The sequence below is a fragment of the Lindgomyces ingoldianus genome, assembly GCF_010093535.1.
Source record: "Lindgomyces ingoldianus strain ATCC 200398 unplaced genomic scaffold BDR25scaffold_6, whole genome shotgun sequence".
NCBI lineage: Eukaryota > Fungi > Ascomycota > Dothideomycetes > Pleosporales > Lindgomycetaceae > Lindgomyces > Lindgomyces ingoldianus.
Window position 1 is genome coordinate 730,073 of NW_022985167.1, and position 12,852 is coordinate 742,924.

The following is a 12,852-nucleotide window of genomic DNA, read 5'->3' on the forward strand; positions in this document are numbered from 1 at the left end:
AGCGTTAGTTGCAGCTGTATCGACAATAGCTCGGCCACAGCTAGCTCGGCCACAGCCAGCTCGGCAGCTCTACGTGCCTGACGCATGGCCCGCTTTGACAATAGCTACAGCCGCAGCGGCTGCGACAGCGACGACGACCTGGATGACAAAATCACGGTATAGGCAGGCTCTAGGGTTTGTTCTCTTCTTTTTCTCTTCTTTAGCTTAATTTTAAGCTCCCCTTTTATACATAAAAATTAAGCTTTGGAGGGGGGTAATGTGACGGCGTGTACCGCCTCACATGCTCTGCGGCATCAGCTCCCTCGCTTGCGCAACGAGGCTTTCGGAGGCTGTTAACATAGCGGGCTGATGGTCAGATGTACCAGTCGCCCTTGGGATTGGTTTTAGAGGAGCGAGATTTGGCAAACCATTTATGCGGCATTTTGTTCGCATATAATCATGTTAAAAGAGGGGGTGGGAGAATCCAACATACTTGATCACTTGTATGATTAGCCACAAAGTCAAACAAGATCCTCATGCCCCTAGCATGTGTTTCCGTAATGACCTTCTCCATATCCGGAACCGTTCCATACAGAGGATATACATTTTCGTATTCTGAGATGTCATAGCCCTTGTCGACTTGTGGGGAGTCGTACATTGGGCAAATCCAGACGATGCCCACTCCATCATTGCATCCATCCATAATGACAATCACACAAAGACTTTGGTGGAAAGACGGCGTAGTCTACCAAATCTATCCCACCAGCTTCGAAGGCTCTAGCGGCGACGGAACCGGAGACCTTCAGGGCATCATTATCTGAGCTCGACTATACCCGCTCCTTCGGGAAAGAGAAAGTGGAAACTGCAGGTATAGGATTTGAGATTAGGATTGAAACGGAGATGTAAACGGAAGCGGTTTGCTTAGAGAGCTTCGAAGCTTGGCATGCGTACCCCTCTTATATTGCTACTAACTTTGCCGGTAGGACTGGAGGTTGCCTCCAGCGGAAGTCCACACAACCACTCTTTCCATACCACTCTTTCCACATACAATAGATCGACAACAACAAACAGCAGCAACGACGTGATTTCTAGAACAGGGGAAGCGGATATTCATGACAAATCCCCATCCGCAATTCGTTCAAAGTCGTTCCGATAATATCTTCAGGAAAGTTTCCCCTCTCTTTGCTATCAACGGCTCGACTTTCGGAACGATTATTCGACATCGTCGTGCCGCTGGCGCTAGGATATCCTTTTTCAGCCAAGCACATCTCGAACCAATGAAAACCAGGGATCTCTGCGCTCCAAGTTTCGGGGGCTGTCTCCACATTTCCAGAGAGCCCAACCTGTCGAAGATCGCCAGAGATGCCATGGTTCGACAATACACCAATCATAAGCACCAATTCCTGAATCGTGTCTCGTAAACTCCCCTCAGTTGGCGTTCTTCCCTGGCACGCCTCGCTACAGTAAATGCCGTAGCACCAAACCAGAACCTTAGTGCCTTGTTTCCCACACCTCGTCAACCTGGCCAGAGCTTCTCTACTACGTCGCGGACCGACATTAGACAAATCAGCGGCGGTGAAGAAGGCGTCCGCGCTTCAGGGGAGGCTCAAAAATCTTGTCCGAGGATGTTAAACCCCAGATCTAGTCCCTAGATCGGGGTACGTGCTGAAGTGGATCGGCCGGAGAAGATGCTAGTGAGTGGCTCCTTGCGGTATTTTCTATCGAAACCATCTTGATGATGGTGCCTAGGTGTCTTGGGTGATGGCGACGGATGGGGTGTTTAAGTATGACCATAGGTTCACAGAAAGTGGAATTTTCATCTCAAGCCTATGAGAACATCTTAGAATTTAAGGGAACGAGCGACTTGGAGCGACAGGTCTTCTTTCCTCTAACATCATTCAAGTCAACTCCTCTCTAAGTTGGCACTGAGCTGAGATACAACTACAATGGCTTCCCGCCGAAGTTCTGTCATCCACGTCGACGATGAAAAAATCTGCCGCATGTCCGTCAACAATCCGGACTTCACCCACATCTCGGACGATGCAGCCAAAGCTACTGAAGTAGAGCGCAACATGACGCTCTTGCAAGGTCTCAAAATCTACCCCAAAGCTGTGGGCTGGAGCATCTTACTCTCTGCCGCCATTATCATGGAAGGTTTTGACATTGTGCTGATTGCGAACCTCCTCGCCGTCCCAGCTTTCAAGAATAAATTCGGCGTCCAACTTGCAGACGGCTCCTACGAGGTTACAGCAGCCTGGCAATCCGGCCTTACGAACGGTGCATACTGTGGAGAAATCCTCGGTTTGATGATTAATGGTATCATCGCTGAAAAATATGGCTTTAAGAAAACCATGATTAGCGCCCTCACGCTCGTCGCCAGCCTGATATTTATTGTCTTCTTTGTCCAGAACATTGAACAACTCCTCATCGGACTCATCCTCCTTGGAATTCCGTGGGGTGTCTTCCAAACACTCACAACCACCTACGCCGCTGAAGTGTGTCCTGTGCCGCTCAGAGCTTACCTGACTACCTACGTCAATCTTTGCTGGGTAATGGGGCAGTTTCTCGCTTCGGGTGTGCTGAAGGGTGTTTCTACCCGCAACGACGAATGGGCATATCGGATCCCGTACGCGCTGCAATGGATTTGGCCCATCCCGCTCATCATCGGCATCGCACTTGCTCCCGAATCTCCCTGGTGGCTCGTTCGAAAAGAACGTCTCGACGACGCGAAGAAAATGGTACTGCGACTTACCTCGCGTAACCAAGCCGTGGACTTCAGCCCCGATGAGACTGTAGCCATGATGCAGCATACCAACGAGATGGAAAAGATGTCTTCTAGGGGCGCTACGTATCTCGACTGCTTTAAGGGAACTGATCTTTACCGAACGGAAATCTGCGCTATGACATGGTTCACGCAAGCCTTCTGTGGGTCGTCATTCATGGGGTTTTCGACCTACTTTTTTGAACAAGCTGGACTTGACACATCAAACGCCTTCAGCATGTCCCTAGGACAATACGCACTCGGTGCCGTCGGAACATTCCTCGCATGGTATCTAATGCAGATATGTGGGCGTCGAACTCTATACGTCTGGGGCCAAGCCATTCTCTGCGCCCTCCTCCTCATCATTGGATTCTGCGGCATTGCATCCAAGGACAATACCGGCGCACAGTGGGCAATTGGGACCATGCTTCTCATCTTCACATTCGTGTATGACTCCACTGTTGGCCCTGTGTGCTATTCCCTTGTCGCCGAAATGCCGTCCACCCGCCTCCGCCAAAAGACCGTCGTCCTGGCCCGCAATTTCTACAACATCGCTAGCATCATCGGTAACATCCTCACGCCGCGTATGCTAAATCCTAGCGCATGGAACTGGGGCGCTAAGTCGGCATTTTTCTGGGCGGGAACGTGCTTCTTGTGTTTTGTGTGGACGTACTTCAGGCTTCCGGAGCCGAGGGGGAGGACGTATGGGGAGCTTGATACTCTATTTGAGCAGAGGGTGTCTGCGAGGAAGTTTACGAGGACGGATGTGGATTTGAAGGGAAATGGTGCACAGACGGAGGGGTTTGGAGGGGAGAAGAAGGCGGTGACTGCGCATTTAGAGACCATGGAATTGGCGAGGACGTAGGACGTAGGAGGGTATGATTGTGAAGTGGAAAGTCTGGTTTGCGGATTATACCCTCGCTTTTTGGTTTTTTTTCCTGTTGGACGTTAGCATGTATCTCTTTGAATGGAACCTTTTAACCCCTTACTCTCATTTAAAAATCATCGGGAATCTCCATACCAAACACGTGATTTTCGGAACCCACAGGCACCCTTGGGATGCCCAGATGAGGTCAAAAGATTCGCACAATGTGGACCTCAGTCGTTTCAAATGGTACACTTGTAGAATTGATAATGCCAATTGCAGAAACTGGGAGCAAGCTGTTGAAATCACACATTGCAAAAACATCAGACTGAGATCTAGATGGAGACTGAGTCCTAATTCATGAAAGGTAAAAGGTGCTCAATATCACGCCTCTGCCATGAAAGAAATTCCCGTGGTAATGCACATGCCTATGTTCACGCCAGAACATTTTCCTGTCTCGATATCGTCTCTCCTGCTCATTGGATCATGACCTGCCAGCTTTCTATCTCAGCCTCCTGGCCTCACGTTCGGACTCGAGCAAGCAGAGGATGTCGTTCTCGCGGACTGTGCTCCGGATTAGTTTATCCTGCTATTTTGGGATGTAGTTGTGGAGGTGCGGCCGTACCTGGGCCCTTGACGTTTCGGATGATGCTTCGAGTTGTGTCGTCCATGAATTCGACGCGGACTTGGGTGACACCGCCACGGGAGCCTGTGCTTGTCAGAAGGGGGTTTTCTTCCAATCGTTTCTGGGTGCGCTTTGCATCGCGACTCTCGGGAGGAAATTACGTACCGGTGCGGCCGAGGACTGCGATGAAATGTCAGTGAATATATCTTTTCGCTTTCCGGAGTTAGACATACCTCGGGTGACTTTGACAAGCTTGACGGGAACCTTTGCGGCATCCATGTCTATGGTCTGCAGTCCGTCAGTCCTAGCGTGGTTTTCCAAGCGCTCCAATACCGACTTTGAATTGATTTCAGTCACAATTAGTGATATTGAATCGACTTGTGACGTGCAGCAAGAGCTTCGTGGGGTGGATGAAGGTGGAGTCGTCGAGTTGGTCTTAGATTCAAAATAGGTGTGCGTTTGGTGTTGAGCTCAGCCGCAAGCGAATTTATTTTGCCGCCCTCCACCGCCTTAGCAATTCTACGATACCTAATCCGGTGTCTGCGGGGGGGCTGATGCATGAACTTCACCTCTCACCCCTCATTGGCCGCCTTCAACTAAAATCGAGTCCGCACATCGGAGCATTCCCCACAACTCCCCCCCTTCCCTCTCTGACTGGTACTTACGACACTACTTTTTCCTCCCGTCCTAGGAAGCGCGAATTGCGAGATTGATGCCATACCCCTCCTTGACTCACCTAGTATCTCCGGCGTGAATAGCACATCCCACTAGCACAACTGCACAAAACCATAAATCAGTTCATCCTCGACGCCCGCCTGCAGCTCCGCCAGCCCAACGCCAGATCAGATCCAATTAGACAACCTTACGTGGACACCTGCTTGATGTCCTTTCGGAGGAAGACTCAGATAAAAGCAAACACCTCCACGCGCTTCAACCCCTTGTAACGCACCCCAGGTTGTTGGGGTCCCCTTATAAGGATGGATCTGGTCAATTCGTATGTTGCGCTCTTCTCCTTCTCTTCTCTTCCCCTCCTATTCTTTTCCCCTCCTATTCTCTTCTCCTCCTATTCTCTTCTCCTCCTATTTTCTCCTCCTCCTATTTTCTCCTCCTATTTTCTCCTCCTCTTCCCTCCTTGCTACGGAACTTAGGGAAGCATGGAGCATGCTAATGGTGTCAACGGTGTCAATGGTGTCGCTCACAAGCACACGCGCAGTATGAGCCGGAGTTTACCGTTCTTGACTGATATTCTAGGAAATAGTCTGAATGACCGGTTACTGTTTGCTGTGCCTAAGAGTATGTGCGCTTGATCTTTTCTTCTCCCATCGTGCTAATAAGATTTGAATAGAGGGGCGTCTCAACCAAGCCTGCCTCGACCTCCTCCACGGCTCAGACATCCAATTCCACCGCCATTCACGCCTCGACATCGCACTCGTAAAGAACCTTCCTCTCGCTCTGATCTTTCTCCCCGCCGCAGATATTCCCACATTCGTTGGCGAAGGCCGCGTAGACTTGGGAATAACGGGCCGGGATCAAGTCGCCGAACATGAATGCTTAGCACCACCAACAGCTACAACAGGTGTAGAGGAGGTATTAGATCTGGATTTCGGGAAATGTGCTCTGCAGGTGCAGGTGCCCCAGAAAGGTGACCTGACCCGGCCTGAGGATCTCATTGGAAAGAACGTCGTCACAAGCTTCACAAATCTCACGGAGCAGTACTTTCGGAAATTAGAAGCGCTACAGTCAGGGGAAACACTGAATGGTGACGCAAACGGCCAAATAAAACTCATGACTAAGATCAAATACGTGGGTGGCAGCGTGGAAGCTGCATGCGCTTTAGGTGTAGCAGATGGTATCGTCGATCTTGTCGAATCCGGAGAGACGATGCGGGCAGCTGGTCTGAAGGCAATCTCGACGGTCATAGACTCGAGCGCTATACTCATCAAGTCGAAGCACCCCTCAGACCCAAGACTCGTCGAGCTCATTGCTTCGAGAATCCGAGGTGTCATAAGTAAGTCAAATGATGTCCTCTCGCTTATGTTACCAACAAGGCTTCTAACATGCATACAGCGGCCCAAAAATACGTACTATGCACCTACAACATCGAACGCCCCAAACTCGACGCAGCCTGCAAAATCACGCCCGGAAAACGCGCTCCCACCATCAACTCTTTAGAAGAAGAAGGTTGGGTTGCTGTATCAGCTATGGTAGAGCGAAAGAGAATTGCCGTGGCAATGGACGAACTAACCGCTGTTGGCGCTTGCGACATCCTCGTTATGAAAATCGAGAATTCAAGAACGATTCCGTAGTGAGGGTGGCGGAAGTGGAAAAGCCGGTTGTTTGTCTTTTTCTGTCTAGAAAGGAATCTGAAGGTGTATTTTCGGATTTGTGTAGCAGGCATATTGAGCATTTGCTCGATTTATCCATTGTAACATTGATGGTAGGTGGTATAGATAAAATTCAGATAATGTGGGTTTAGATTTCGGGAACGGGTTTGGGATTGGGAATCTGATGAAGATGCGGATCTAGTGTGCAACCTTCCATCACACCTCCTTCCAATTTGACGATTACTCATGTCTGCTTTTCTCTCGACGTTCTGTATCTCCTTACTCCTTTATCCCCTCGACAATCTTTCATATATCAAGGCTTAATATCCATGAAGTGCAAAAGCAAAGGCGGATATATGCTACTCACCTATCGTAGAACGTAGTAAGGGCCATCTAGGGCAAAAACTTGCATGTCATTAGTGCTCTCCCTTATTCTATCTCGAGGTATATTAGATCGATCGTACTCTGGGATCGCTCTCCGTTATGCTATATAATGCTGAGAACACAGCCAGTCAGGAGATTGGCCCGTAGATAATTAGATAAATTATTACGGTTGCCTTTCTGGAAGACGTGACGTCGATCCGCAAGGCCACTTGCATGCTCAACGCTTTTTTCGTTGCAAGTATCACTCAAATTTAATAGATTATCATCATCGCGATTAATATCACAAATCACTCATCCTGGAAGTCCGTTCCGATACAGGACATGATTTATTCAGCCTACACGTACATACCCTTTCCACATCCGTCCATTATTCCATCGTCAGTCCAATGTCAGTGCAGAGAGTGGAGAGAGGACACGAACAAGTTTAGAAAGAATTGAACGAATGAATGAGCGAGAAGACGAGAAAATCTTCGATTGTCCATCCATGCTTGTCATGCCAGGGGTAAGAAATAAAGCAAACAAATCGTGTTGTGATGTTTTGGGTTGAAAAACTGCACGTTTGTCGTACTGTGTAGGAAGGACAGGAATGTGAGCAAAGCCGGTCCATCAATTAGTCATCAGCCGTCGTGTCAGAGGTCCATCTGAACAGCCACAGCAGCATCGGCGTGAATAGAGTAGATGCTACTTCAAACCCCCACTGCCGCCGTTGCCATTGGAGTTTCCGTTGCCGTTTACTCGATATTAACCTTCCTTGGCTGCGGTGCCTTCGCCTTCGGAACCACAATACTCAGAATCCCATTCTTCAAGCTAGCCTTAACCGCCTCCTGATCGACTCTCGCCGGAAAGCTAAAAGACCGATGGAACTCGCCAACCGAGCGCTCACTCACCCAATACTTCGGCTCATCGCTCTCAGGCTTCTTAGCGACCTCCTGCTCCAGCTTCTTGGCTACGGCCGACTCGGCGGCGGCGCCCTCGTCCTCCACGGTAGGTTGGTGGTAATGCCCGTGTTCGTGGCTTGATTCGCCTTCTTCAATGAATCCCTGTGGACGCTGACCTTCTTCGTGAATAGTCTCAGTGCGGCCGGAAACAGTTAGAGTGTTGCCATCCGTCCACTCGATGTTGATGTCCTTCTGCTCGATACCAGGGAACTCGCCGTGCAGCTCGTAGAAATCCTTCAGCTCCTTGACATCGAATTTGGGGGAGAAGGATCGGAGGCTGTGGTCAAGGTGTCGGAATGCATGACGAGAGGCTCGGTCGTAGTCGTCAAGCAGACGGAAAACCGGGGAGAATTCTTGAGTGAAGCGTGGGAAAAGAGACATTGCTCCTGGAGTGGTGTAGTAGAAAGGCCGATTTGGTTGTTTGGTTATGCGGGTGAGGTGATTTGGAACTCGTCGAATTGCTGATCGTAAAGCTTGCATGAAAGGCTTGATGCTTGTTGTCGATGGAGATCTTCAAATTCGACAGTGAGCTGGCCTTATATATAGAAGTTCTGGGCTTCTAGAACCTGCGCAAGCCGCTAGATATCAGGCTTCACAGTGGTGTGATTTGACGTGAGGGGGATCGAGGATCCTTTCGATGCTTCTCGAAACCGCGAGAGGTCACGATACATGACGCAACATCCAGACAGGCCTAAGCCGAGAAATCTCCCGTATTAGATGAGCAAACTCGATCATGCGAGAAGCTTTACTCATACCAACAGTGTAATTACCGATGCTGTTTGTCTGGAATACTCTTGATCTTTGTCTTTCAGAAGCATCTCGAACCTTCCACTTGATCAACCGCCACCCACGTGACTCAACACCGTTGCCGATCGACTTTCCCATCAGTCCATCAAGTCACCGAATAAAATAACATCCGCTGACGCAATCTAGGACGCCTTCCCCTCGGCCCTGTTGCATACGCAATCCTGGCGCTTCAGGATTACAAGTACATTGACATGCCGCTGATGGTTGCAATCTCGCTCTTCTGCCCCGGAACCCTCCCCCTTTAGCCACTACACCTCCTCTTCCTTCGAAATATGAACGCAGTGCTCGTTGGAAATCATCTCAAGATGTTTCTGATTCCTGGGTCTTGGTAGATGTCGAGTTGTCGGTGTCCTCGTCGAAGTAGGTATTCGATGGTGCTGAAGTCTTTCCTGTCGACGTTGATGTGCTTGCGGAACTCTTCTCTGGGTGGACGTTGGTTTGGTGGGTTTTAGGAAACTTAAGCAACTGGGTGATGCGAACCTAACAAATAATCGAAAGTTTTCTCGTGTGTCCTATGGGAACGTCAGTGATTGTGCGAGGGTGCCAAAGTAAATCCTCACATTAGGCTTGTCTCGTAAGGCTCGGATGCATTGCCGGTAAAGGGACAAAACAGCCCTCTGAAGTCCCGAGAGCTTTCCCATAATTACCCCAAGATTCAAAGCTTGACACTCAGTCAAAAGAAATCATCACTTTCGAAGAATGAGATGTCCATAGGTTGGGCACATTTCTTCCGGCAATTGGTGACGACAATGCCGAGCCAACCCGATCAAGGACCGAGCTTCAAGGAAGATTCCGCCGAGCGAAGCTAACGGACAAAGTCAATTGCAACCTCATACATTGAAACATGACCCAAGATATTCCATTTCCGGCGTCGGCTTGGCCGTCATGACGGCTGAGTCCGCTACTTACAAAGTAATTGTTCCACCGCAGCGGGTGAAAGGTAGTCACACATGCAATTCGGTCATGCCCCGCCCGCAGTGCAGATTGCCAGCGCATCATTCATCTATCTCAACATCCATGGGAAAAGTGCTTTGCTTTGCTCACCTCCCATATCATGACTTACGAGCCCCAACGATCAACCTGGTTTACAAGTAAGATTAGGAAATATTTCTTCATCCTTGCACAAGGCAGAACCAGAATAAATGGCTTCAAACCCACCAGAATCATTGAGGTGAACCCTTTCAGACCCGATCATCACCAATTGACTGATCCCATTATTGTATGGAACTTTTCGCTTATTATCATCTATCCTCTAACAATTGTTGTAGGGAAATAAAGAGTGCAATTCCTGCTTAGGCAAGACCACGAAGATCTAACGCGCTATCTATGCTTCAACTACCGCTCCCATGCACAAGAGCCCCACCTTTCCATGTCCGAACACCCTACTCTCTTCTATATAAGCTACCGACTACTCTTACTGGTCTATACGATCAGACCAGCACCTCTCTTGTCACACGGGAGTCGCCTAGTGTTGACTCTGAGTGTGAACTAGCAGTTGTTCTAGGAACATAGGAACATAAGAGATGGGCGGAGGATGGAGATTCTAGCAAACGTTTTAACAGCTGGCCCCCACTTGGACCTGGGATTATCAAATCTAGGGTATTTAGAGACAACAACCCTAAAAGAAGTGCGGGGGCTAGAAAAGATGGCAGGATTTAGACGAAACTAAATAGCGATGTTGTCTAGGAAGGACGGACCGCCGATATGATATTTTGTGTGGCTTAGCCTATATCCATGCTTGACCAATGGACCCCGTTCCTTCCACGGGTACCGATATTTATGGGACCCCAGGCCGACGGAAGGATGAGTCGGGACCGCCCACCCTCGGTAAAGCATGGCAATCTTGTCAAGGTCGGTACGGTGGTCTCGGAAGCTGCACGAATCATTTCCACCTTGTAGATCCTAGTCGCCAGAAGAGAGGAGATTTTAAACAGTCGGACAGTCAATTCTTCCGTTGAGTTGACCCACATAAGATTCAAAACAAGGAAAGCAATTTGGGCGTTAGGATTGAATGCCAAGATTGAGTAGCAGGAAATTGTTGCACGAGAAGAAATGGCGCCATGAAAGCCCGCAGAGGGTATCGAATTATCAAAATTAAGGCTATAACAAGAATGGAAAAGGCATGAAGATAATACGAACGCGACGCACAGGTTTTATCACATCATCCTTTAAACGAGACATGAAACAATTGATCATACATACGTCAGCGAGATGTAAACGTGATTGAGAATGCAAGGAATCCTAATAAACAACAGAATAATGGTTTGCTAGTTTCGACCAACGAGTTTGTAGTTATGGAAATATGAAGACATTGGGGCTACATAGTGAAGGGGGGATTAAGAGAACCTGGAGATGGCGCAGAATTGGGGTGAAAGAGATAGCTGGGCAAAAAAACTGCTAGCAAGGGGTGGACGGCGATATGGAACGTTCCAAACCAACCGCCATTTTTCAGAGATGGCCAGAAGCTGCGATGAGGTCCCCCCAGAACCCTCATTTTTTGTCGATATCGTGAGCATTATCGTACCAGATATCCGATCGTAGTGCTTGACCCATCTGCCGCTCAACATGTTCGACCGCACCTCTTCCATAGCCAGAATTATAATAGTGATATTCTGAAAATGGGAGTGGCGACTGCGGGATATGCTCCTCACCATCATCCTCTTCCTCAACACCGACATCCTCAGCCGTCTCCTCTGAGCGGTGGGTTGGAGTGTGGTTTGGGGTGAAATACGGTGTTGGCTGTCTGTCGAGGCGTTCAAGTCCGCCGGCGTTGCTATCATGAATAGCGTCGGCTGTTGTTTGGGAGTGATGGTAGGCTCTAGTTGAGAGATATTCGGAAGTTATTGTGCCCGGCCCTGAGGATTGGTTAACGGATGCGAGCAAAGAATTGTTATCCCCTTTTAGAGACACCTCGCAAGAATGAGCGGCTAGCTTTTAATCACCAATCCAGCTTCCTAAACCAACAAGATTTTCCTTGGGGAAGAGCATTCCGATGTATCATTCCGTCCTCTCACCGTGGCGACAACAACAGAGAATTGCCCTCAGAACAATTTCCCCTTACATTGGCTGCCGTGCAAAGAGAAAAGAACTGTTACGCGACGTACATGAGTTACGAGAGCGCCTGCTTGAACCCCCCTTAGAAGAGCGTTCAGGAGTTCGAAGAGATTCATGTGTGAGAGTAGCTTCAAGTGCGACAGGGTCTGGCTGGCGAGAAGCACCAGGGTGGGAGGAGTTGGTGAGTGGCAGTTTGTTCCCATGGCTTGGCGACTGAACAAGCGGAGATGGGTTCCGCTGTCCTACCGTGTCTTCAATCTCGAGCTTTATCTCAATCTCGGGTGGGGATGGAGCCACAATCTCTTCAAATCCGGCCCCTAAACCTCTGATATCATCCGAGTTAAGCCTTGCCTTTGGCTTCATTGGAAGAGTAGCAACGGGTTCGTCAGAATAGTGTTCTTGTTCCAGATGAGCGGCCCACCTAACGACATCGCTAACCTGCGAAGATGGCATACCGTTACCGAGACACGTGAACTCTGGACGATTTGCAAGATACTGTGTGATGTTTCCTTGAGATTAGGAGGTGAAGGACAATGCTTGATAGTAACAACTCGAATATGATGTTAAGGAATGAGTGAGAGTGAGAGTTCGGGTGTGGGACAAAGGGAAGTGCAAGGTGTTGCAAACAATGGGAAAAGAACTTCAAGCGACCTAAGATTGCTTTAAATGTTGAAGGAGTGAAATGGTTAAGAGAAACAAGAGCACGTTAAGGTGAGAGCAACTGGGGGCGGAAAGAGGATACGGCCGCGCGGGTGAATAGACTTGACACACCCCCTCAAAACCTTAATTGGTTTCCTAAAAAAGGCAAACACGAAGCCTCGGAATAGCGTACCACAGGGGTGGTGTTGGGACTCCGAGATGCGCGCGACCGCGTGGCATATGCCAGGGAGCTCGAGATCCAAGATCCGGCTGCATCTGCAGCTGCAGGTTACACTCCAATCCTCCACGTCCTTTCGATGGTGGAATGCGACACTAGAATCGACATCCGGTTATACGAAAGATATTTCTGCCTTTTCTGAAGTATGATATTCGCTGAGATTTGCTAGGATGGGAAGTTGGGTAATGTCTACGGACTCAGGTTCAGGGCAATTCTCGAAAGGTTGAAACTTGGGTCG

At 49.1% G+C, this 12,852-nt stretch overlaps 7 protein-coding genes across 7 annotated transcripts; 3 read left to right on the plus strand and 4 right to left on the minus strand.

The window, feature by feature from the left end:
• Nucleotides 1-1,925: 1,925 nt before the first annotated feature.
• On the plus strand, nucleotides 1,926-3,605 carry BDR25DRAFT_332035 (MFS alpha-glucoside transporter-like protein; the record flags this gene model as incomplete). Its single annotated transcript, XM_033692706.1, has 1 exon — nucleotides 1,926-3,605. The coding sequence occupies one exon, from the start codon at nucleotides 1,926-1,928 to the stop codon at nucleotides 3,603-3,605; it is 1,680 nt and encodes a 559-aa protein (XP_033551462.1).
• A 263-nt stretch (nucleotides 3,606-3,868) lies between these two features.
• Nucleotides 3,869-4,646, minus strand: BDR25DRAFT_301309 (ribosomal protein S28e; the record flags this gene model as incomplete). Its single annotated transcript, XM_033689546.1, has 5 exons — nucleotides 4,568-4,646; nucleotides 4,464-4,518; nucleotides 4,396-4,410; nucleotides 4,231-4,314; nucleotides 3,869-4,169 (listed from the first exon to the last, which is right to left on the minus strand). Coding segments are annotated over exons 2-5 (202 nt in total), but the record flags the coding sequence as incomplete, so codon positions are not given.
• Nucleotides 4,647-5,167: 521 nt separating this feature from the next.
• On the plus strand, nucleotides 5,168-6,591 carry BDR25DRAFT_110519 (ATP phosphoribosyltransferase). The gene is made up of 3 exons (XM_033683563.1): nucleotides 5,168-5,523; nucleotides 5,576-6,238; nucleotides 6,298-6,591. The coding sequence occupies exons 1-3, from the start codon at nucleotides 5,385-5,387 to the stop codon at nucleotides 6,534-6,536; spliced, it is 1,041 nt and encodes a 346-aa protein (XP_033551464.1). The 5' UTR covers nucleotides 5,168-5,384; the 3' UTR covers nucleotides 6,537-6,591.
• A 1,078-nt stretch (nucleotides 6,592-7,669) lies between these two features.
• BDR25DRAFT_214897 (HSP20-like chaperone) lies at nucleotides 7,670-8,257 on the minus strand (the record flags this gene model as incomplete). The annotated part of the gene is made up of 1 exon (XM_033684818.1): nucleotides 7,670-8,257. The coding sequence occupies one exon, from the start codon at nucleotides 8,255-8,257 to the stop codon at nucleotides 7,670-7,672; it is 588 nt and encodes a 195-aa protein (XP_033551465.1).
• A 721-nt stretch (nucleotides 8,258-8,978) lies between these two features.
• On the minus strand, nucleotides 8,979-9,324 carry BDR25DRAFT_215504 (uncharacterized protein; the record flags this gene model as incomplete). Its single annotated transcript, XM_033684843.1, has 3 exons — nucleotides 8,979-9,105; nucleotides 9,164-9,195; nucleotides 9,244-9,324. The coding sequence occupies 3 exons, from the start codon at nucleotides 9,322-9,324 to the stop codon at nucleotides 8,979-8,981; spliced, it is 240 nt and encodes a 79-aa protein (XP_033551466.1).
• A 545-nt stretch (nucleotides 9,325-9,869) lies between these two features.
• Nucleotides 9,870-10,300, plus strand: BDR25DRAFT_110565 (uncharacterized protein). Its single transcript, XM_033683565.1, has 2 exons — nucleotides 9,870-9,902; nucleotides 9,952-10,300. The coding sequence occupies exon 2, from the start codon at nucleotides 10,010-10,012 to the stop codon at nucleotides 10,193-10,195; it is 186 nt and encodes a 61-aa protein (XP_033551467.1). The 5' UTR covers nucleotides 9,870-9,902; nucleotides 9,952-10,009; the 3' UTR covers nucleotides 10,196-10,300.
• Nucleotides 10,301-11,602: 1,302 nt separating this feature from the next.
• BDR25DRAFT_110560 (uncharacterized protein) lies at nucleotides 11,603-12,393 on the minus strand. Its single transcript, XM_033683564.1, has one exon. It carries the CDS (start codon nucleotides 12,188-12,190, stop codon nucleotides 11,741-11,743), a length of 450 nt encoding a protein of 149 aa, XP_033551468.1. The 5' UTR covers nucleotides 12,191-12,393; the 3' UTR covers nucleotides 11,603-11,740.
• Between the last annotated feature and the right edge of the window lie 459 nt (nucleotides 12,394-12,852).